This window comes from Sceloporus undulatus, chromosome 1 (assembly GCF_019175285.1).
Source record: "Sceloporus undulatus isolate JIND9_A2432 ecotype Alabama chromosome 1, SceUnd_v1.1, whole genome shotgun sequence".
In the NCBI taxonomy this organism is placed as follows: domain Eukaryota; kingdom Metazoa; phylum Chordata; class Lepidosauria; order Squamata; family Phrynosomatidae; genus Sceloporus; species Sceloporus undulatus.
The window spans coordinates 89,011,014-89,034,782 of record NC_056522.1 but is presented as its reverse complement, the minus strand read 5'-3'; the positions used below and the strand labels follow the sequence as shown (position 1 = coordinate 89,034,782).

At 41.3% G+C, this 23,769-nt stretch overlaps 1 protein-coding gene across 1 annotated transcript in view; it reads left to right on the top strand.

Annotated features, from left to right (window-relative positions):
- Positions 1-23,769, top strand: part of UTRN (utrophin) — a 494,831-nt gene that overhangs the window by 454,085 nt on the left and 16,977 nt on the right. Inside the window, exons 67-71 of the mRNA XM_042456820.1 lie at positions 1,079-1,144; positions 6,603-6,761; positions 9,439-9,682; positions 12,710-12,818; positions 15,515-15,607. Coding sequence (XP_042312754.1) covers positions 1,079-1,144; positions 6,603-6,761; positions 9,439-9,682; positions 12,710-12,818; positions 15,515-15,607 — 671 coding nt within the window. The remainder of the gene's footprint in view (positions 1-1,078; positions 1,145-6,602; positions 6,762-9,438; positions 9,683-12,709; positions 12,819-15,514; positions 15,608-23,769) is intronic.

The following is a 23,769-nucleotide window of genomic DNA, read 5'->3' as shown; positions in this document are numbered from 1 at the left end:
CTGGGTTCAAACAGGAGAACATGGAACATTCTTAATCTAATTACATGTGTGATTTCCATAAATAGACATATGTTGTTTTTAACTGCTCTCGGGCCCGTGAGCTCCCTGATTCTGGCTACATTTGTACTGCAGAAATAATCCGATTTGACACCACTTTAACTGCTGTGGCTCAATGCTATGGAATTCTGGGAGCTGTTGTGGCACCTGGTGCCACAAATATAAATGAATTTCATGCTTAGACTTGGGTCAGATCTCTTTTCCACCAGTAGTATGGTGTCATCTGCATCAGCTTAGATTGTTGATGTTTCTTCCTCCCTGATGCAAAGGTGTTACTCCACCCTTTTCATGTTGCTAAAATGCATAGCCATGTGAGGTGGAAATAATCACAGTTCTGGCATTTCCCCATTTGTTTTAGTGGCTTTTTTATTTGTATGACCAGCTATATGATCCACTAGAAGAAAACAAACAAACAAACTGGAGAGGCCTGCTTGTGTGGACATTTTGACAGACAAGGCAACAGTGATAAATAAAGATAGGTCTCGATGAGGAAGTAGCAGAAACTGGGACAATTATATTTTGTTAGTTAGTTTATAGAATTTATGCCTCATCCTTTAGCCAGTAAAGGCTTACAAATAGTTAATCTGACAGTCCTTGCCCTTACATTTAAAATCTGAATAAGACATGACACAAAAAGGGGAAAGGATGGGGAAGGTGGAGGGGGGAATTAAGTTCTGTAGTTGCTAGGTCTTGGCATGCACCTGGCTCTTGCAAAGCAGTTGGAGAATAGGGGTGTAAGCATCAGCTATAGCCCAAGCATGATGGAGATGTACCCAACTGCTCTTTTTCCTTGCTATTATATTATATAATATTATAACTATGACATGATGCAGAATAAAAACTATCCAAATTTTTAAAAAGGAGGTAAGCCTGAAAACTGTTCTTTGGAGTAAGCTAACAAAGAATTTGTTTTTGATAGGCTCCTTTTAACTTAAGTTGCTGCAGTTGCCTGAAGCAACAATTGGGGTAGAACGTGGACTCCCCCCCCCCCCCCTTACATGATTTTCTCTCTGTCTTTTAGACTGGCCCAGATGGAACGGACCAATGGTTCTTTGTTCACAGATGGTAGCTCCACCACAGGAAGTGTGTAAGTAGATTAAGGAAGTATAATTGCCTGAAAATGTCAACACATTCGATTGTAACTCTGATAAATTCATCAATTGCTGTGAATTTTAGCTCCTAGCAAATGAGTAATAATTAGACTTTCCCAGTGACCTATATTCATGTTGCCTTCTCATAATAATGTAAGCTCATTGGGTATAGTATATAAGACAGCATGGAATATAATAACTGTCAGTATTACCATTTGTGGTAGTACTGATTTGCACTATAAATTACTAGTGTTCGGGTAGCTGAAGAGAATAACTTAATAAAGATTATTTTTGAGGCAGCATTTCTTTCCTCAGAAATGTAGTTTATAAAAAAAAGCCATTGCACAGGTTCCTGCCAATTCACAGACTTAGCTGTATAGGCATTTTTAAACAAGCAAATCCCATTTTCTTTTATCTTTTCTTCTGATATACATGCAGTCACAGACTGCACGCCAATAATGGTATAAAGTTGTGATTTGTGAATCTAATAAACACGAGGGTTGAGGTTGACTAGATCATAATTTTCTGATGCTGACTTGTTTAAAGGAATATAATTCTAGAGATAAACTACACAATAGGCTGGTTTTAATTTATTTTTTAAAATAAACAATGAGCTTGTGCAAAAATATTTGGATTATCCCAGATATTCAGAGGTGTTGATAACACTATAAAACTGTAGAAATATTGGATCCTATTAATTGGCCAGGAAAACAAATGTGGACATTTGACCATCACAGCCCTTTGGAGGGCATTTCTTTGCTTGACTTATTTGTTTTCAAGCCTACCATGGAAAACCCCATCAGAAGCAACTCTGACATGCCTCAGCAGATAATTACCAAGTTGGACCTTAAGTCCTGCATTTTCTTTTCATCTGCAAAATCTGCCATATAAGGTTGGACGTTAAGTGGTAAACAAATCAATTCCTACTTCTGTTTTGTTCGTTTGACCTTTTGTTTCTTGATAAGCATCATTTTCTAATGGTCTAGCTTTGAATGACAATATTTGAGAAATTTGTACTTGTGACAAGAGGCTACAGTCAGAACAGAACACGGAGAAACAACTGACAAAGAGGTCAGGCAAGGCTGCATCCTTACATCCTACCTGTTCAACTTGAATGCAGAACATACTATACAAAAAGCAGGCTTGAATACTTCTTGGCCTTTTGGCTAAGATCAAGTGTAGGCTTGAACACAGAAGAAGGAGGAGAGAAAAATAAGGAGGAAGGAATATCAACAATCTAAGGTATGCAGATGATAAATACTACTAGCGAAAACATCATAGACCTAGAGCGAGTGACTCCTAAGATCAAGGAAGAAAGTGCAAAGGCAGACTTATTGTTAAACGTAAAGAAAATAAAAATAAAGACCATGAAGAATTTACACAAATTGAACCTAGGCAATGAGGAAATAGAAATAGTATTATAATGAGGATCAAACATTGATCAGAGTGGGGACTGCAGTCAATAAATCATGAGTAAGAATGAGGAGCAAAGCTATGAAAAAACTAGAAAAGATCTTAAGATATACAAAGATATACAGCTGAGCATGAAAGAATTGTACAAGCCATTCTATTCCTATTACCATGGATGGATGAAAGAGCTGGACAGTTAAGAAAGCAAATAGGAAGAAAATCAAATCATTTGAAATGTGATGCTGGAGAAGAGTCCTGAGGCACTCAGCCAAGAAGTCAAACAAATGGGTCCTAGTACAGATCAAACCAGAAATCTCTTTGGAAGTCAAGTAAGGTTGTCGTGCTTTGGCCCCATCATGAGAAGGCATAACTCATTGGAGAAAACAGTAATGCTAGGGAAGGTGGAGGGAAGCAGAAAGAGAGGAAAACTGCATGCTTGATGTAGGGACTCTTATTAGGGAGGTCACGGGTATGAATTTGCAGGAACTGAGCAGAGCAGTGGAGGACAGGAAGTCTTGGAAATGTCTCATCTAAGGATTGCCATAGGTAGATAACAGCTAATAGCTGTTTGCGTGGGCCACACTAATACCAATACAGATTAAGTCTCTCTTATCCAGAATTCTGAAATTTGAAATATTCCAAAATTGTGAATATGGGTGGCTGAGATAGTAATACGTTTGCTTTTCTGATGGTTCAGTATACACAAACTTTGTTTAATGCACAAAACTATTCAAAATATTGCATATAAAATTACCTTCAGTCTATGTGTATAAGGTGTATACAAAATATAAATGACTCTCATGTTTAGACTTGGCTCCCATCTCCAAGATACCTCATTGTGTATGTAAAAATATCCCAAAATCCAAAAAACTCCAAAATCATAAACAGAGGCATTTTGGATAAGGGAGTCTCAGCCTGTGTATACAGGGCAATTCAAAAAGAATGGTGCTAAACCGAGTGAGAACTGGTTGTATGTGTTATCTTCCTTTTTGTTCTGGAGCTTTCAACATTCTTGTAATTTAGTACTAGAGAGTTTTCTTCTGGCTTCTTGTCCTTTATTCTAGTATGAATCATATGGTCAGCAAGGAAGCATTCAACTGGGATTGCTGTGCAGCTAATAGATCTATCTTAAATTGGTGTCATGTGAGCTGACACAATGTTCTGCTTTTCAGACAAATCAGTTGGCAAAGCAGATGAGAAGTGGTAGGAGAAAAAATCCACAACAAAGCTACATTTTTTTTCTATAAATAGCTTTTCTTTGTCAGGTGATACTTCAGTGAAGAACAGCATTATCAGCTGCAAAGCATACTGCTTATAATAGACAAATCAATAAACCTCTTCTTTGTCCTCTTCAAAACTTCTGATTTTGAAACAGTGGAATGCAAGGGATAAAAATACTTTGCACTGCACAAGTTGCCATTGTGTGTGGTGCTGGTGCTTACTTATCACAATCTTCTGCTTGTCACTAGCAATGTTGTGAGAAGAATGAAGGGCTTGACCTACGTTTGTATTGGAACACAATATTCTTTAGACACTCACAATGAGTCTGAAGACATAGAAGATTTTTCTGTAAGTGCTGAACAAGCAAGTCCCAACTTGAGAAACAAGCTCTATTCAAAGCAAGGGGGGAGGGAGAGAAATGTTTGCTTTGATCACTGTTTTAAATTTATATTTGATGCTGAAATTTGGACAAAACTGCCTTTTCTGGTATTGAATTAATAAAAAAAAATAGGGAAAAAAATTAACCATAGTCTTAAATTATGCATGCTCTTGAACTTTCCTCTCAGCATATTTGTGTTAACATCAAGGTGCTTCCTGTACTTAAAACCAATGTTGCCTTTGATTGTGATGCTCAAAAGCAGGCACTGCTCCCTATAATTTAAAGAGATTTAGACTGGTTTTTTTTTTATTTTTAGCAAATATGATGACTGTAATCAAATTCTTCAATTTAGTTTAAAATTATTTTCCTACATGTCTTATTCACCTAGCAGCTGTGTTTTGAGTTGCCAGTGGCTCCAAATATTTAATATATTCCTAAGAAATAATACTTACTTTACATAACTTTATAGTGCCATAAATGCTGAAAATTGTATTGAGTTGTTGTCAATGACAATCTGATGTCAAAGCTACTTGTGGCTATAGCTAACTGAAGACAGACGAGAAAAAAAGATGCATGCTCTTGACTAACATGGGTACCATTTATTTTGTATGTGTTTATATACAGACAGACAGACACATACATACATACATTGGCCTAGCATTGTATATTAATAAATTTTAATAGGGACTCTTTTAATATACAGTAGTTATGTTTAATTATTTTTATTGTAGCTACACTAGAAAAATAATTTTACACTGAAAAGGGGCTTTTCTGCCCAAAATATTTTGAGTTGCAGGAAAGTTCTCATGTTCTGATCATGAAAAAAAAATCAAATCAATCAGACAAAAGCACTTCAAATAAGTATTTAATTTGCTGTAGAGAAATATTATATGCAATAATACTATCACTTGCTTCTACACATAGTCAATGTACATGGGATAGCAAACACTCCAAATGTACTTATAATACCAAAGGTGCCACACCAAATATACATTGTCTACTTTTTTTTTTGTCTTGCATGATTGTTATAATTTGTATCCCATCAGGGCATATGGGGGTGGGTGGGTTTTTTAACCACAGATCACAAGAACTGTTGTCTGGGCAGGCAGGGTGTTTAGGTTGTTTTTTTGTTTGTTTTGTTTTTAGTCCTGGGATCCTGCACAAGCCCCATGGTTTGCCAAAAGTGACCAACTCCCCAGCAGAAGTGGCTGTATGTCCTAATTTTTTAAGATGTTAAACATTGCAGTGGGCTCCAGGAACCTATTTGGAAAGTAAATTGCCTCACCTTGCCTGTGTCCAGGAAGCTGGGGAAGTCAGTGACTGCAGAAATAGACTGGGGCATGCTTTGCTAGCACTGCGATAGACACTGGTGGCTTGTCAAAACAAGGAAGGGCTTCTTTTGAGTTAAATGAGTTCTCAACCCCATGCCTTTTTGAGCAGACCTTTCTCCCATGTGTGCTAGAATTTATTTATGCAAAATCATTATTTTAAAGTAAATGTTCCTGTCCCGGCTATTGAGTAAATAGTGTTTTCCTCTTGTCCTGATCTCTCTCATACTAGAACTGTAAGCTGTCTTTTCTGTAGGAAGTTTTGTGTATTGCAAGCTGTGATCTGGACTGAATGGTTTGATCTGTGTGGCTGGTGTGTAGATTGTCTTGCTGTGTGGCTGGAGGGCAGAGTACTCTTGATAACTAAGTCCTTTCTAACTATTATTGGCATACCCAGTGTAAGATTCTTTCATATCTATAGTTGCCTGGCACTTGGAGAGCTGTCCTCTCATCCTTTCTTTATCTGCCTGTTTCATTTTAGAGTGTAATCTAAAAATCTGTTCTCCCACAAGTTTTACACAGTTTGCATATTTATTATTTAATTTTTCAATAGTTCTTGAGTTGGTTATAATGAGAAAGCTGCTATGCAGAAAGCAACACTTTAAATTGGGTAAACAAATGGACAAAGAATAAAATGTGGAGAGAACGGTTCCAAATGTCTTTGAAAAGTTCATCAGTTGCTGTTGTTTAGTTGCAAATAAAAGGGTTAATTTGTTCAGGTTATGATCAGTTTCTGATCCTTCCTAAGTAAACATCAAGCACCCCAAACTTTGTGAGCACTCTGATTTGTATGCAGTTCAGCATGAATGTACACTTAATTCTTCAAGGCAATCTCTATAAACTGGGCCAAAGAATATGGTCTATGAAAGTAAAAGGACCAATCTTACCACCATGCGAAGAAGCAATTTATGTGATTGTCTATAAAATTTCAGTTTGTCTTTCTTTACATGTATCCCTCAGTGCAATTTTGTTTCTTCAAGCAATCTTACAGCGATGCCATAAGATGTGTAAACTCACCGTGGCTTCACTTTAAATACATTCTGGAAACAATTTATAACCATGTAATTATAGTTCACTCCTCTAAAGGTTATTTATGCTAGCTCTCTTTGTCTCTAGGGAGGATGAGCATGCCCTTATCCAGCAGTACTGTCAGACTCTGGGAGGGGAGTCACCTGTGAGTCAGCCACAGAGCCCAGCACAGATCTTGAAGTCAGTAGAGAAAGAGGAACGAGGAGAACTGGAACGCATCATTGCAGATCTTGAGGAAGAACAAAGGTATTGTCGTTTTTCCTTCTAAAGACCTAAGGACTAATCAATAAACATTTCTATTCATTTTTGAATAAATATGTACAGGACTGGAATGCTTCTAAAGGCTCTGGAACTTCTTTAATGTTTTCTAATATATGCACTTATGTATGAAATTTGGTTGGGGAAAAGCCACTAAAGTCACAGACTTATTTGAGAACAGGGGAAAATCAGAACACAGTGAAGAAGAAGGAACAGAAAAACCAACTCCTCCTCCAAAATTCAGGTGGAAGGAGTTATCTCTTTCCTTGATTAGCCACAACATTGCCCTACCTGTCTTCCTCTCTTCTCTCACTCATTGTTCTTTCTATAATGGAGCTCTCCAACAAATCACTTAAATCTGCTCAATCCAATCCTGATATTTAGGCATGTTACATCAAACCCAGTCCCTAGCTTACCATAAAGAAAATGATTACTTCAATATTTCTCTTCCTACTTAGGCAGGAAATTAATTATTATTATTATTATTATTTACTAGATTACTAGATTTACACAGCACTGTACATACAAACAATGAAATACATAAAAGTAAACCTGCCCATGGTGTACATTCTAAGAAATAATAGTATAATACATATAAATAATACATAACAATACAGGAAGAGGTTCAATAAAATAAGACAGGCAACAAATTAAAAATGTCAAATAACAAATAATAGTCATGGCATGTCTGGGAATGCTTCCCTGAACAAGATGGTCTTCAGCTCAGTTTTGAAACTGGTTAAAGAAGTGAAAAACCTTGCTTGTGGGGGAAGGAGATTCCAGGAGTGAGGCAGCAAGTGAGAAGGAATGAAGCCGAGATGGGACAGTGAAAATCCTAGGTAGAGAAAGCAGACTTTGACTGCCAGAACGGAGGACACGGGTGGGAAGGTGAGGAGAAAGAAGTTCTGATAAATAAGGAGGAGCCAGCCCATGCAGGGCTTTAAAAGTCAACAACAGGAGCTTATATACTGAATACGGAAAGGGAGGGGGAGCTAGCGAAGGGATGACAAAGGAGAGATATGGTCAGAGTGGTGGGCGGATGTAATAATGCGTGCAGCTGAATGCTGGACAGAAATTAAAGGATGGAGGTGAGAAAGAGGAAGCCCTGCCATAAGGAGGTTACAGAAATCAAGTTGTGAGACCGCTAGGGCATGGACCAGAATCTTGGCAGTAGAAATGGTTGGATTTTGGCAATATTGTATAAAAAGAATCTACATGCCTTAACTGTGGTCTGGATCTGGGGGATACGTGACAGAGAAGAATAAAAAATAAAACCAAGACTATGGACTTCCTGGACCAGTTGAATAGAAATGTCATCCACAGAAACAGAAGGCTGTGTTGTACTGTTTCTCCTCTGAAAAGAGACTGTAGCTCAGTGGCAGAACCTGTTTTTCATGCCAAATTGCTAGACTCAGTTAGACCTTGCTTGTTATAAGGCACGTTCCTTTGTTCCTGAATAGGCACTAGGTTCTGACAGAATTAAGAAGATGTTCTACAGTGGAATGGACTGCCTTGAGGTGGGGATGGTCTCTCTTTCCTTGGAGGTCTTTAAACAAGGGCAGGATGGGAATCTTTCAGGAGTACTGTAATTGTGTATTCCTACATGGTGGTGGTTGGATTGGATGACACTTGGGGTCTCTCCAACTCTTTTAAGATTTTATGATTCAGAATTAATTATTAAAAATAAAATCTTCATGTTTAGGTTGTAGCATCAGTTGGTGATTTGAATGTTTGAACATGCCAAAATCATCCCTTTGAGAGAAGAGTTATCCAATGTAAAATAGATATGTATATGACAAACCTTTTCTAGGTGTAATGAATGTAGTTTAATAAACATACCATGTGTGGAGAACCTCTAGTCTGTTGGGCAAATATGGCACAACAGACCTCCCAGTTGAATTCTTCAGCCTTTCTTGACCCTACCCCACAGTTCTGTTTTTGCATTTTAGCTGAACAGAAAAGTAGGAAGGTAGTGAGAAGGTAAGAGTACAATCCTCTCACCCATCTCTCCCCATGCCTTGCTCAGCTAATTTACAGAAACCACTGAGAAGTGGCGTGGGGATTAGATTTCTTAATTTCAGCAAGGAAAGCCAATGATATTGGAAGGGCTTGATCTCTTCTTGCACCAGCAGCTCAAATTCTGCCAGTTCACAGTTGTTTCATGTGGGAATGGAGAGAGAGCAGGTGGATGTAGGTGGAAAGAGCATAGGAATGGGCAAGGAGACAGAGATAGAAAGAATTAGATAACAGGATGACTGAGAAGAGAAAGAGAAAGAGTGGTGGTAGGTGAAATGATCTAAGAGAGTAATGGAGAGAGTGGAGTGACAGATATATATTAATGGTGAATGTCTGGATGTAAAGAATTGTGTGCATTGGATGTATACATGGCCTTGATACCACTCATATCTGTATTTAGCCCTGACCATGAGGTAAGGTGGTCTTTGGGTTGAGAAAATACTTCTGCTCTGGCTTAAAACAGCTGTTACGTGTCTGCCCAAGACATTATTCAGTGTATATCTAGCTTTCCCTGCACTTCTCCTTCTATTCTGGTGTATTTAAGAAAAAAATAAGTATGCATATCAGAACTTGGTAGTTGTGATTAGGTTCCATCACCTTGAGTGAGAGACACATTAATTATGCCACAAATTTCAAACTGGCTTTTTAGGATGCTACAGGTGGAATATGAGCAACTAAAGGAACAGCATCTTCGAAAGGGTATGAATGTCCTGAGCTCACCCTCAGACTCAGCTATATCACCACAGCACACATCTGAAGATGCTGAACTCATTGCAGAGGCCAAACTTCTACGGCAGCATAAAGGTCGTCTTGAGGCTAGAATGCAGATTTTGGAAGACCATAACAAGCAGTTGGAATCTCAGCTTCACCGGCTACGACAGCTGCTTGAACAGGTATGGCACTTACAGTCACTTTCTCCTGCTGATGAACTTTATTTGTGGGCACATTATGTCGTCCTTCCTTCTGGAATCAATTAGTTCCTTTATAATTTCATTTGAATTGCAGATGTGCTACACTGTGCACTGTTTGATGTCTCTTCTTAGCTTCATATTGTCTCTTTTTTCAAGTCTTTATTTTAAATATGCTAGAAGCAAAGTCACATTGGAGATTACCGTACTACACTCTTTTATAGTGCTACGATTCCACTTTTACTGTTCTGGCTGTCTCCTGTTGCATTCTAGGATTTGCAGTGTAGGGAGGGGCATTCAGAATTCTTAGCCGGAGAGCTCTTATATCTCAATGAACTATGAATCCCAGAATGCAATAGGAGGCAGCCAGAGCAATACAAGTGGAATAGTAGCACTATAAAAGTATAGTGTAGTAATCGTAGTGATATTTTGTCAAAATGCATACATTCTATTATCTCACAACAGAGGTTATGATTAATTTAGTTTGTTTGGTATATGCCTGTTAAACATTCTAAGGGATGGATCCAAAATTTGCCTATTGAGAATGGAAAGTGGGATTAGGGAGCAATTTTCCATGCACTCTCCAGAAACAATCACTTCAGTCATGATTCAATTATCCAGTCATTTGTTCAATCAATTAGTCATTCAACCAACAAATCATCTTATTTATATTCTGCCTCTTCCTCAAGAGTAGGACTCATTCATTGCCCAACACTCCTCCATAGGCTCCTCAAATATTCAGATTGGATTTTCACAGAATGCAAGAGGAATAAGTGGGGAGTTAGCAATATATGCCTCCTTCCCCTTCTTGTAGCACAAGTGAATTCTGAATCTAACCCTTAATCTACAACAGCACATACAGTTTGCAAAATATGTGAGCTTTGTTCGTGCATATAATTTTTTTAAATTGAAAAAACATTGACAGCTTCAGAATGTTTCTCTAAAATAACAGAATATGATTACACACTGTTGTGCTGATTTGAAAATGAGCTTTGTGTTGACAGCTATTATGTTACCTTGTGGCATGTATTGTTATTTGTTTGTTCTTCTAATATAACATTTGCAAACCAGCCTCTCACTCTTTTTTAAAAGTCTGCTTTAGTATTGTGATGTATTGACTGAAGAGTGTTGATTAGGTTAATAAACTGTCAAGGTGGGTGTGTTGTCTGGAAGTCTGTGAGAAGAAAAACAAAATTGAGCCTGGTAAATGCTGCTTAGCACAATGGAACACCACGGAGTGTTGGTTGGAAGACTATTTTGCACTCTTGTACCCTGGGACTTGAATATTTCAGGTCTCAGATTGGAGGTGTACTTGCTATTTTTATTTCAGCAAGCTCAAAGGATTGGTGGTTGTCATCGGATGCTGTCATTTTTGTCCTAAAGATGGATTACAGTGTCAAACTTAGAGGTGAAGCTAAGCTGGCGTGTGGCAGCTTGACAAAGACATGTTAATTATAAGGAAGAAGAAATAATGAAACAATTTCACTCTCTTCTTCAGCTGTCTTCCTTTCCTTCCAAAGATTTCAAAGATCTGTTTAAGCAATCTCTGTAGCTCCATAAATACTCTAAAGGCACCATATCCTGTTTGATCTTGGAAGCCAAACAGTGTCAGCTCTGGTTAGTACTTCCATGGGCGACCGCCAGTGAATACTAGGTGCTGTAAGCATATATGAAATATATTTCATAGGAAAGAACTGACAAGGCCACCTCTGAATATTCCTTGCGTAAGAAAACCCTATGAAATTCACTGAGTCACCAGAAATCAACAAGGTACTTGAAGGCACATGCACAAATGCACATGAAACTGCAGAAGTTGTGTAGATCAAATTAATTTCTTTGTACACAAACAAGGAACAAGAGTTGCTATAGCTAAGACTCATGGTAGTTTATCCACTTTCCTATACTTCAGCAATTTGTAGCTTGTCAAAAACAGAAGCAAGAGCATCTGAAATCCTCCTTATGGTTATGCAAAGGGAGAGCGGGGGGGGGGGGATTATGAGCCCAGGGCTTTACTACAACTTATAGTGATAATGCTAAACCACATAAATGTTGGTGCTGTATATACTTAGAAGACTGATGAGAGAAATGTTATTTGAATTATCACTCAAAAGTAAATTTTATCTAAATTGGGCAAAAGAAAAAAGACAATGTCTGGTAGGGAGATATGACAGGTATGGAGAGAGACATAGCACCAGCAATATAGTGTATGTAATGTCCTGGTGTTAATACCATTTAGTTTCTCAGTGGAGCATGAGATTCTTAAGCATCAAGTTTTTAATAAAGCACCAAGGATAAAATGTTTCAAAACATCTTTTCATACCATCAGTCAGATACCAACAGGGCAACATGACTGTTGCAGGACATAGAAATGTGCCTCTGTGACTTAAAGTGGTGCCTTGGACTTTACAGTTTTTTTCTACCTGTCACTGAAATACCTCTAGCATGCAAAATAATACAGGTTTGGACTACAGTCAAGGCTATGCTGATGGCTGTTGAGATGCTACACATGGGTTTGTTACCAGATGAACAAACCTTTTGCACAACACAGTAGTTTCATATGGGCAGAGTGGAAGCCAATATGACTTATCATTGTCAGACTCATACTCTTTTTTAATTGGATTTGTTTCCCTTTCTGTCAGGTGCATTTCCAACCTTGATGTAGAAGACCTTCCTAGTTTATTATTATTATTAATGTGTGTGAATATACCTATGAAATTCATAGGAAAGGAATAACCAAAGGTGATTTTGCCAGTTCCTTCCTCTGAAATACAGCCTACAGCACCTGATTGGTGGTCTCCCAATTGCTAACCAGGCCTGGCCTTAGCTTCCAAGGTCACACAGGATCTGGTATTTTTAGTATATTTATTAATAGATTATATCAACTGCTTAAAGCATACCAGGCCCACCAGTTTTTGCTGGGCTTTCTCTGTTTCCTTAAAGCATTCTTTGATGTCCTCCAGTGGGCTTCTGGTGTTATTAAAATATATATTTATATATATTTAATTATTTTAGCCTGAAACAGATTCCAGAGTTAATGGGGGTTCTTCCTGTGCTTCACCTCAGCATTCTTCCCTCAGCTATTCACTTGAGCAAGATTCCAGTTCACATTTTAATCAAACAGGTATGGTATCTGGTCAGTATAAAGTTTTGTATTCATCTTGAATTTGTTTACAAAGGCATGCATTTTGTAAGGTATGATAACCTATTGAAAAATGTGTAGCTAGATGTGAGTGATCTAACTTCAATATGAGGATTGAAATAGGCATTGTGTGTATACTCCATGCTCTCTCTTTTACTGCTCTATCCCATATCATACTTGAGCATGTATTCATCCAGAACAAAGCATTAATTAGAGGACACCTCCTTAGCCCCCTTTAGCACTTTATTCTAAAACTGGAAAGTTGGTGTATATGTATGTATATTTGTGTCTGCATCTGACTAAATAGAAGATTACAAAAGCTCATTATGCAGCTTTACTACTTATCTAGGACAGGGATTGAATTGGTATTTAAGGGAATTATTAATTGAGCATAAGTAGTCTTGATCAAGGCTAATAACTTTGACATTTGACAAACTTTAAATTTGGGAAGAAAAGTTCTTAATATTTTAGATGAACTGGTATAATATGTTGAAATAAAAGTTGGGTTTTTGGTTGTTCGTTTTTCATTTATTCTGATTTTGATTCTGTGGCATTGCCAGAGAGAGTTTATGGGTCTGCTGGGGGGCGGGAGTGAAATGGAGGGGCAGGGAAATTCACTTCTGCCAGCCCAGTTGCACGTTTCTAAATCTGGCAGTAATTTTAAGGCAATCCATGCCTTAAAAGTTGTCTTTATAGTTTTATATTACCGTATATACTTGTCGATAAGTCTAAAAATTTATGCCGAAAAATTGACCTCAAAATCTCAGGTTGACATATTTATGAGTCAGTATGGTAATGTGATAGCAGCTTTTTCAGGTTTCCTCATGTGGTTGGGAGAGAGTTTCTTTTTCTCTTGAGCCAAGCAGAAAGAGTTCTAGGTGATAGATTACCGATAAATAAATACTGTAGAGTATCTCTCCTGCCAGCACTGTCTGGGAGTCAAGGGTGAAACCAAAGTTGAAACGCTGAAGCAAAAAACCTCAAGTAGAGTCCCTCTTGCTGTGTGCATACATGCACGCGCTGAAGGACCCTCCAAATTTTACCCTCGACTTGTCCACTGGTTATGGCAAAATCCATTAATTTGGCCCCCAAACCTGCCTTCAACTTATACATTAGGTTGACTTATAGTCGAGTATATAGGGTAAGTCTTTTCTGTCAAAGTGCTCTGATGTAACAACAAACTACAAATCTCAGGATTCCATAGCACTGAGCCATGACTGTTAAAGTGGTGTTAAACTTCTTTATTACTGCAGTGCAAATACAACCTAAAATGCTTCCTCCTATATAGTGAATTCTATCTCAAAGAAAAATGCAATGAGCTTCCAGTGAGTTTGCTCTTGCTCTCTTTTAGCCCCAAAGGCATAAGTGGGTGGGGGTGCTCAGATGAAAAGAACAAGAAGCAAACTCTTTCTTTCATCCACCCAAGGTCCTAGGTCCAGTAAATTAAATCCTTGGCCACATGATCTGTACTCTCTCCACACCTGTTTGGTACCTAGTGTTAGAGTTCATTTGTGGGGTGAATCTGACCTCTGTTTTGAGGGAAGGCAAAAAATGTATGAGGTCTACCACTGATAGCAATTTTTGGTACCTTCCAATTACTTTGTTGTTTGTTCATAACTGCCCTTGAGTCAACCTTGACTCATGGCAACCCTGTAGATGAGACATCTCCAACTTAGTACAGGTTGAGTGTCCTTTATCCAAAAATAAAAAAACCTCAAAAATCCAAAATTGTTCACGTGGGTGGCTGAGATAGCAACACCTTTGCTTTCTGAAAGTTCAGATGCTCAACACAAACTTTATTTCATGGACAAAATTATTAAAACGTTGTGTACAAAATTACCTTCAGTCTATATGTATAAGATGTATATGAAACATCTCATCCGGCAGGCCTACCCACCCGATCTAGTATAACTGACCCTGAAAGAACTCCACCCCGACTGTAATAAGATGGAACTAGACGACAAGCTAGTCTTTTTAGTAATTGTGATAATACTGTGATTTTATTAGATATATTGTACTATGTATGTTTTTATCTTATGCTTTGATCCCACCTCGATCCACAGGGAGAGGTGGGAAATATAAATGAAGAATGTATTTATTGTTGTTATTATTATTATTATTATTATTATTATTATTATTACTGAATTTTGTGTTTAGACATGGATCTCATCTCTAAGATATCTCATTATGTACATGCAAATATTCAAAATGCAAACAAATCCTAAATCTAAAATACTTCTGGTCCTAAATATTTCAGGTAAAGGATGCTCAACTGTAATACACATTTGTTAGAAAGCACTGGGGGCTTTCTAACAAGTCTAATAATCTGTCTCCCAACACCGTTTTATTGTTTGATAAAAGAATAACTTGCCAGTAAATTTGTACAATCTAGGGGATTCTAAGAAATTCTCTGAGTATTATCAGTTGTGCTGGTTAAGAGTGATAATGCAGAAATGAGATCAGGTATGTGTTGATAATTTAACTTGTATTCTGCTCTTCCCTGACCATTTTCAATAAGGAATTCATGCATATCAAATGAGAGGTTTCAAACAGTAGGTCTTCTTTTCTTTTTTAACTCTAAAAATATTAAGATTATTAGGAGTCAGGAGGAAAATAGCTTTCAGGTTCTTTAATGTTGCTTTTATAGCTAAACTGATTGCACATTTTGTTTTCATCAGGTGTAGATGACTTGTTAGTCCCACCTCATGATACTAGCACAGATCTAACAGATGTCATGGAACAAATTAACAGCACATTTCCAGCTTGCCGCAGTAAGTATTAAGTACATTGAGTCAAGAAAAGTGAGACTGAACTCTAATGCAATCACTTACTGAGATGCAAAGTCATTGTAATGCTCTGTGGAGCTGCTGACTACATAACAGGATCTGAAGTGAGCCTAGAACTGAACGAATAGCTATTTGATACAGAAATAGTTACATGGTACAGTGTGTTAAGCTTCAAACCCATTTGCTTCTGGAAAGATCTTTACTTCCATGGCCATTTAGGCTAACCCAGCAAAAATGTATGGTAAAGTGACTGATATTTAGTGGCTGGGTTAATCTATGAAAGAAAAACAATTCTTTGGGCACTTTCTCAGATATTCTGTGGGTGACATAATACTGTTTCCATCAAAACAAGTGGATGTAAACATAAGTGACCTAAAGGTGATAAACAAATGTCTGCATCAGAAGATGGACTCTCCAGATGTAACAGAGGCTCTGTACTTATGCTTTAGATAAGGAAGATACTTCCCTAATAGATGAGGGTTCTGGGACTGCTCTCTGATATCTTAAGGGGCATTGTATGCCCAGACCATCTTAACATTCTATGTTTTGCTTGATAAATGTATGGTGTCTACTTGGATCTGTCCTAAGAAGATGCTTTTTAAATGTGTGAAGTGGCCACACCAGTTAAGGCATAAGAACCAAACAACATTGTCAGTAGGGATGGGAAGTATAATCAAAATTATTTGAAAAATGCATATAAATGTGTTTCTCATTATTAGGTAACTGATAAGGAAAATCTTTGACTGATGGGAATCATTGTGGCTTGAAACTTACTTTTGTCAAAATTCACATGTGGTTCTTTTGCATAAAAATGTATTTTCTGTCAAGAAACAGCATTGGATTGACATACAGCGCACCCTTCCCTTTTGTGGGGGATCCTTTGCGGACACCCCCCATGTAAGGGAAATTCCATGAATGCTCAAGCCCTATTGAAAACAATGGGGCTTGTGGCGCAGTGCACATGCCATTGCCTTTTCTAGCATAAGCTGAAAGCTGCATATGACGTAGGCGCACTGTGTTGTTTGTTCATATTTCATTTTGAAAGCACACTACAGAAGTCTTTATTCTAGGTATTAACAGAATAAGGTGCAGCTCTCCTTTTACTGGAGAGATATCATTGTGGATAGCTTTTATGATCATTTTCCATCTTGGCTATGTACATAGCCAATTAAGACTGGAAGTTAATTTTTCACTTGTTTGTGGTTTAGTAATAACTTTGTTCTGCTTCTTCTGAACCAATCATAAAAGTAAGTGCATTGGCTACTTATAAAAGCTGAGGTTGTTAAATTTCACAATCCCATGCAAAATGCTGAGATAAAATCAAATTATATTATGTTGTCCAAATTCCACTGGACTCTATGGGATTTTCCTTTTATTTCTCATGCCCAGTTTCCCCTTCTTTGAAGAACTACATCAGAAGTACTCGTGAATAATTGGAAAGGAAATTAAAATCCAATTAGATTGAACTGATCTCTGTGGCTGGGTGTTAGATTCACATAACTGTCCAAACCCCATTTCTGATTCAGATTTAAAGATGTCTTTCTAAACAACTCTGTCATTTGACATCATTAGGCAAAGATGTTGATCACTCATAATTAAAGAAGTTTAATAGTTTTTACCTGCTATGACATGGGACAGATACATACAAAGCACTTTGATTGTTCTTTTGTGACTATTTGGGAAGGATTCACATTATTTATGCAATCGTTTCATTTCATTTCTATCCTGCCTTTTTACCAAAAAGGGACCTAAGGCAGCTTACAATATAAAACATTAATTTTTAAAAAACATTATTAAAATAACCTAATTAAAACAAAAGTTAAAAACACATAGGATTAAAGCATGGCTGCTCTTGCAGGTTGTGCATCATGGGACAGTTATGATCAAAGGAGTGAAGGCACAACAAATTTGTTTTGGAAATGGAAAGGGCACTGTTTTATTAACATTAGCTGTATAGAATTTGCCATGTATGAAGCTTGGATCCAATGATCTGATAATACACCTGCCATCCACATCTGGCTCAACTGCTGGAGAACTCCTAGAATGACAGTCATGGAATCCATACAGGCACAGCACAAAGCAACAGTGTGATTGAAGCCTATCCCACAGCCTCTAAACTGGACCTGAATTTAACTGCCATCACTCCAAGATCCCATAAAAACACCAACATAAAATGGGCTAATAAAGAACCAAATCTCCCCTGCATCCTAAATCTGGATCCAGCCCTATGCTACACTGCTCAAGTTGTAATAGTGATGTTAGCGATATGTAGCATGTTTAGTAGCACAATACAATATATATATGCAGTATAACTATCACCTAAAAGGTTGTGTGAGAAGGCACATAATATGTTTTGACATCAGTTCCAACATCAGTTTCAACATAACATAACCATTAACTAATGGTAGTGATTGGGAAATCAGCAAAAGCCAGACTGCTGAAAGAGCTGTAGGGATTACCTCATATGCTCCTCAAGGAGTCTTAAGGGTGGCCTGCATCTTCACTCTTGCCCAGGAAAATGACCTACCTCTCCTGCAAACAAGCCAACTACCTAATTGGCTGCCTTCCCCAAAGCCAAGACACCAGCACATGCTGGGAGAAGATGGCGCCCCTCTGCTGTCTCTACCCTGAAAAAAACAGTGCTAGGACTGTCTCCAGATACACCGTGGACTTCCCTAGTAATTGCATTCTTTCAATCATTGCTGTTTTAAATTCAACACACACAAAACCCTATTACCATACACAAACACACATATAAACAATATCAAACTAAACTGTAAATGTGGGAGAGATTTGTAAATCTTGGCCATTATTTCTATACTTGAAAACAAAACTGAACTTCTGCAATTGAAAGAATGCCCACACTGAATTCTTTTCTAGAATCATAAATCATAGAGTTGGAAGAGACCACTAGGGCCCATCCAGTCCAACACCCTGCCATGGGCAGGAAATCCAAATTCAAAGCATCCCTGACAGATGGCCATCCAGCCTCTGTTTAAAGACCTCCAAGGAAGGAGACTCTATCACACCCTCCGAGGGAGTGCATTCCACTGTCGAACAGCCCTTACTGTCAGGAAGTTCCTCCTAATGTTGAGGTGGAATCTCTTTTCCTGGAGCTTGCATCCATTGTTCCGGGTCCTGTTCTCTGGAGCAGCAGAAACAAGCTTGCTCCCTCCTCAATATGACATCCTTTCAAATATTTAAACAGGGCTATCATATCACCTTTAACCTTCTTTTCTCCAGGCTCTAAACATCCCCAGTCTCCCTAAGTCGTTCCTCATAGGGCATGGTTTTTCCAGACCCTTCACCATTTGTCGCCCCTCCTTTGGACACGCTCCAGTTTCTCTCAATGTCCTTTCTGAATTGTGGCGCCCAGAAACTGTACACAATATTCTAGGTGGGGCCTGACCAGAGCAGAATTACAGTGGCACTATTACTTCTCTTGATCTAGACCTATACTTCTATTGAGTGCAGCCTAAAATAGCATTGGCCTTTTTAGCTGCCGCATCACCACTGTTCACTCATGTTCAACTTGTGGTCTACTTGGACTCCTAGATCCCTTTCACACGTAGTTTTCTCAGCCAGGTGTCACCCATCCTATATCTGTGCATTTTATTTTTCCGCCCTAAGTGCAATACCTTACATTTCTCCGTGTTGAATTTCATTTTGTTAGCTTGGCCCAGCTTTCTAGTCTATTCAGGTCATTTTGAATTCTGATCCTGTCCTCTGGGGTATTAGCTATTCCCCCTAATTTGTGTGTCATCTGCAAATTTGATAAGTATGCTTCCAATTCTGTCATCTCCAGGTCATTGATAAGATGTTGAATAGCACTGGGCCCAGGACAGAGCCCTGTGGGACCCCACTGGTCACTTCTCTCCAGGATGAAAAGGAGCCATTGTTGAGCACCCTTTGGGTTCGGCCGGTCAACCAATTACAGATCCATGTAACAGTTCCTTTGCTAGCCATGTTACCAGCTTGTTTGCAAGTATGTCATGGGAAACCTTGTCAAAGGCCTTACTGAAATCAAGATTTACTATTCTTCTTCGTGGTCTCTGCGAATCATACAAATGGGTTGTACTGCGCCTGCGCAGTGCCTTCGGAAACTTCTGGAATCACTAGGCAAAGTACACTTTGCAAAATGTTGAAACTTTTTTGGCGGTAACCCCGCCCATCCCTATAAAACCTCCGTTCCCGCTCTTTTCCCCAGTTCCTTTTTCCGCCGCGTTAGCTGCCAGTAGGAACTTCGCTCTTGACTCAGTTTAGGAATCACTGGAAAATGACCTCGGACCGTTTTTTTCGACTCTTCTTCTGTGCCTGCCCCACGACTGCTTTTGGCTTTTGACTCGGACTGTTGACCTCGCATCTTCTACCCCCCGCTTGTCTCCCTCGCTCGTTGCCAACTCGGACCGCCTGACTTCGTTTCCCGGATCATGCCATCGGGCCCTTCAAAAAGTGCTCCGTGTGTGGGGGTAAGATTCCTGGCCAGGATCCCCATTCGTCCTGTCTTTTCGCCTGGGAGAGACGCACGTTCCAGCATCGTGCGCTCTCTGTAAGTCCCTAACCCCCCAGGCGCGAAAGAATGCGGGAGACCGAGTTGAAGGCTGCGATATATACCAAAGTCTTCACATCAGGGGCAATGTCTTCTTCGCGGGGCTTCTTCTTCTCCTCTGCGACCCCCTTGCAACTTTCGCCGAAGCTCCAACCCAGGAGCCTTCAGATGACCCGCAGGCGCGGATGCCGCTGCGGACCCTCCAGACCAGGACCCATCGGGAGAAGTCCCTCGTCCTTCGACGAAGGACAAGAAACATAAGAAGGGGCCAAGGGGAGGGTCGCGACACTGCTAAGGACGCGAGCTCCCATAAGGGTTCAGCCTCGAGATCCTCTGTCCCGAAGGCACCACACTTCCTCCACCTCGAAGTCGGGTTCCGCTCGGCTCCTCGGCCACCAAGGCCTTGACTCCTTCCGCTCGACCAGGTCACCGACTAAGACGGCGTCTCTTCCACATCTAAAGACCCCGCACCTCCTTTTAGAGAGAGATCGTTCGCAAAGCGCCGTCACAGGACGAGAGAGATCCGTCTACGACCGTCAATGTAGAGGTGTCACGTAGCCGCCCAGATCCTGACGGGAGCGCACGGACACCAATCGGAGATCGCCGGGTGCCGAGGATCCGACCATCGGACCCCCGGATGGCATCACGGGCATCAGGAACTTGCTCCCCAGATCTCCTCAAACTGCTACAACCGCTTTGAGTCACCACTGAGGTCCCGACCCACACTACCAGACCGGCGGTTTCTCCCGTCAGTTTCTAGAGACGACCGCCGCTCGCTCACTCCAATGCCCAACTCGTACCCGTCGAGTGGCCTCGCCATCCGCCATCTCGGGAAGGGAACCTGAGTATTATTACGATACTGAGACCGACAGGTATTACAAACTGGTCCCTCGGGATGATGAAGGCTCTCTTTTTTTTCAAACCTCGGGACCGGAGACCCCAGACCAAGGGCTGCTTCCAGACCCTCCCAGGGCATCGACTTTCTCACCTCGCCGGTGGACGCCACCAATCTGGAGGTCGTGGAGCTCGAGTCGGACGACGAAACATCATCCCGAGCCCGTATCGCCCCAGAGGCGATTCTCTATCCTCCAGGGAAGAGACTACCAGTCCACCTCTCAGGACTTCGCCCAGCCGGGGGCTGTCTCACCGTCGGATGATGTCAGGTCCTTCGCAGAGCACGTCATAAGATTCTAATGCTCTGGACATTAAGACCTCCTCCCAGGTTGAGGATGAAGCATCGACCCCATTGAGAGGCGGGTCCATGGCAAGCTGCCAACCCACCTGCGATTCCCTTCTCCCTTCGCTGGAGAAGTGTGGCCAGCGCTCCTGGGAAGCTCCCTCATCGACGTCATCCAACAACAGAAAGGTGGAATCTCTCTATAGGATCGCTCCAGCTACTCCGTCATGGTGTTCGGACATCCTAAAAAAAACTCAGCCATTGTGGAGGGATCCCAGCGAGCATCGACCCCGAAAGCCTCCCTGATGCCCTCCAGACAGAGAAGCGAAAGAAGATAGATGCTCTGGCCAAAAAGGCCTATTTCTCGTCGGCCCTAGGCATGCGAGTTGCAAACTACAACGCGTGCATGGGAGCTTATATCAGTGGCTGATGGAAAGATCCCTCCCCTCTTGTACCAGACCTACCAGATGACTCCCAGACAGTTCTTTCAGAAGTCCGCGATGAGCCCTTCCATCGGGAGTTGGCTTATCACCTCGGCCAGGCATGCTACCGACTGCGCTGCCAAATCTATGGCGGCTGGCTATAGGCGCTCCGCAGACACGCTTGGTTACGGTCGTCGGACCTGAACCAGAACGCCCGTACGACCATCGAGGACATGCCATTGATGCGGAGGGCTCTTCCATCGAGAGACCGATGAAAAGCTCAACTTCAAGTACAGGATGAGAACCGCGGCAAAAAAGCACTGGTATGTCCTCCTCCCCCCAGTCATCTTCCCGCAAACGCTTCACTGCGGTCCGCCAGTGGTATGGCCAGGGCCAGAGGTCCTATCAACAAGACCGGCCATTCCAGCGCCAGGAACAGTCCAGGCAGCGATTCCCATCCAATCCTCTTCCTCCCGCCGGGGTCGCCGGTCGGGACCTAAATATAAGAAAAACTATAGGAGGCAAGATCAAGATCAGAACAAGAAAAGACCCTGAAGAGACGCAGCGTACTCCGTCGCTCCCTCTGTCCCGTCCTCCTTGACAGTTGAGGCCCTTACCACCCACTTGGGCCTCCATTACCACCAATTCTTGGGCCCTCACCATCGTCTGCAGGGGTTATGCCTCGAATTTAAAGAGCTCCCACCAACTGGAGCTATCCTGTCTACATCCCCCTCAGACAACCCTCTCGACGAAGTACGCACCCTTCTAGCAAAAGGAGCCATCTCTCCTGTCGAACCTGTCGACAACCGGGATGCTTTTTTTTCCCGTTATTTCACTGTCCCTAAGCCTGATGGAGGTGTTTAGACCCATATTGGACCTTAGGCAGTTGAACACTTACCTGTCTTATCGCGTTTCCCGAATGGTAACGCTAGCCTCTATCTCCTTCTTTTGCAGCAAGACCTGTGGTTTTGCCACCCATCGACCTGAAGGACGACGCCTACTTCATGTAAGCATCCGGGAGTCCCACCGCAGGTTCTTGTCCTTCGCCGTCGGGACGGATGTCTACAGGTACAACGTCCTCCCCTTCGGCCTGTCTACAGCGCCTCGCACCTTCACCAAGTGCATAGGCTCCCATAATATCTCATCTCCACCCCGGGCCGAGGCATGAGGGTCTTCCCGTTATCTGGACGACTGGGCTCTTTGTCTCCCCGTCACCTCAAGACTGCACGACACACTTCCAGAGGCGCTCCAGCTCTTACAGGACCTGGATTACTAGTTCAACCTCGACAAATCCCAGCTGCTCCTCCCACCAAACAATGAAAATTCATAGGGTCCTCCTCGACTCCAACGACTGTATGGCATACCTACCTCCAGACCCGCTTTCCAGGCCCTGGTTCGGGCCGTCATGCTGCAAGCCGCCCAGAGGCGATATCCAGCCAGGAGACATCCAGGTGGCCTTGGGACACATGGCGTCGACGACGTTCGTCACACCGTGGGCAAGGCTTCGTCTCGACCCTCTAGTCATGGTTCCTGTCGCGTTGCGACCCAGAAAGCAGACCCCCCGTCCCGCAGGCATACCATCCCGAGACCTGTCGCGCCTCCCTCCGTTGTGTGGCTCAGCTCCCACAACGTCTGCGTCGGCATGCCTTTTTTTGCTCCCTCAGCCAGAGCTGGGTGCTCACCACAGACGCGTCCGAAGAAGGATGGGGAGCCTATGTTTCTGGACTTATGGACCAAAGGTATCTGTTCCCGGGACGAAGAGAACACTCCACATCAACGCTCTAGAATTGTTGGCGGTGGGAGAAGGCCTTGAAAGCCTTCGAGTCTTCTCTGCTAGGCAGAGTCATACCACTCCAGAACAGACAACACCACGGTGATTGTACTACCTGAACAACAGGGAGGCCCATGGTCCCGCACTCTCCTGGACATACACTCCCGGATATGGGACTGGTGCATCACCCGAGACATCATGCTTCCAAGCGATAAACATTCTACCAGG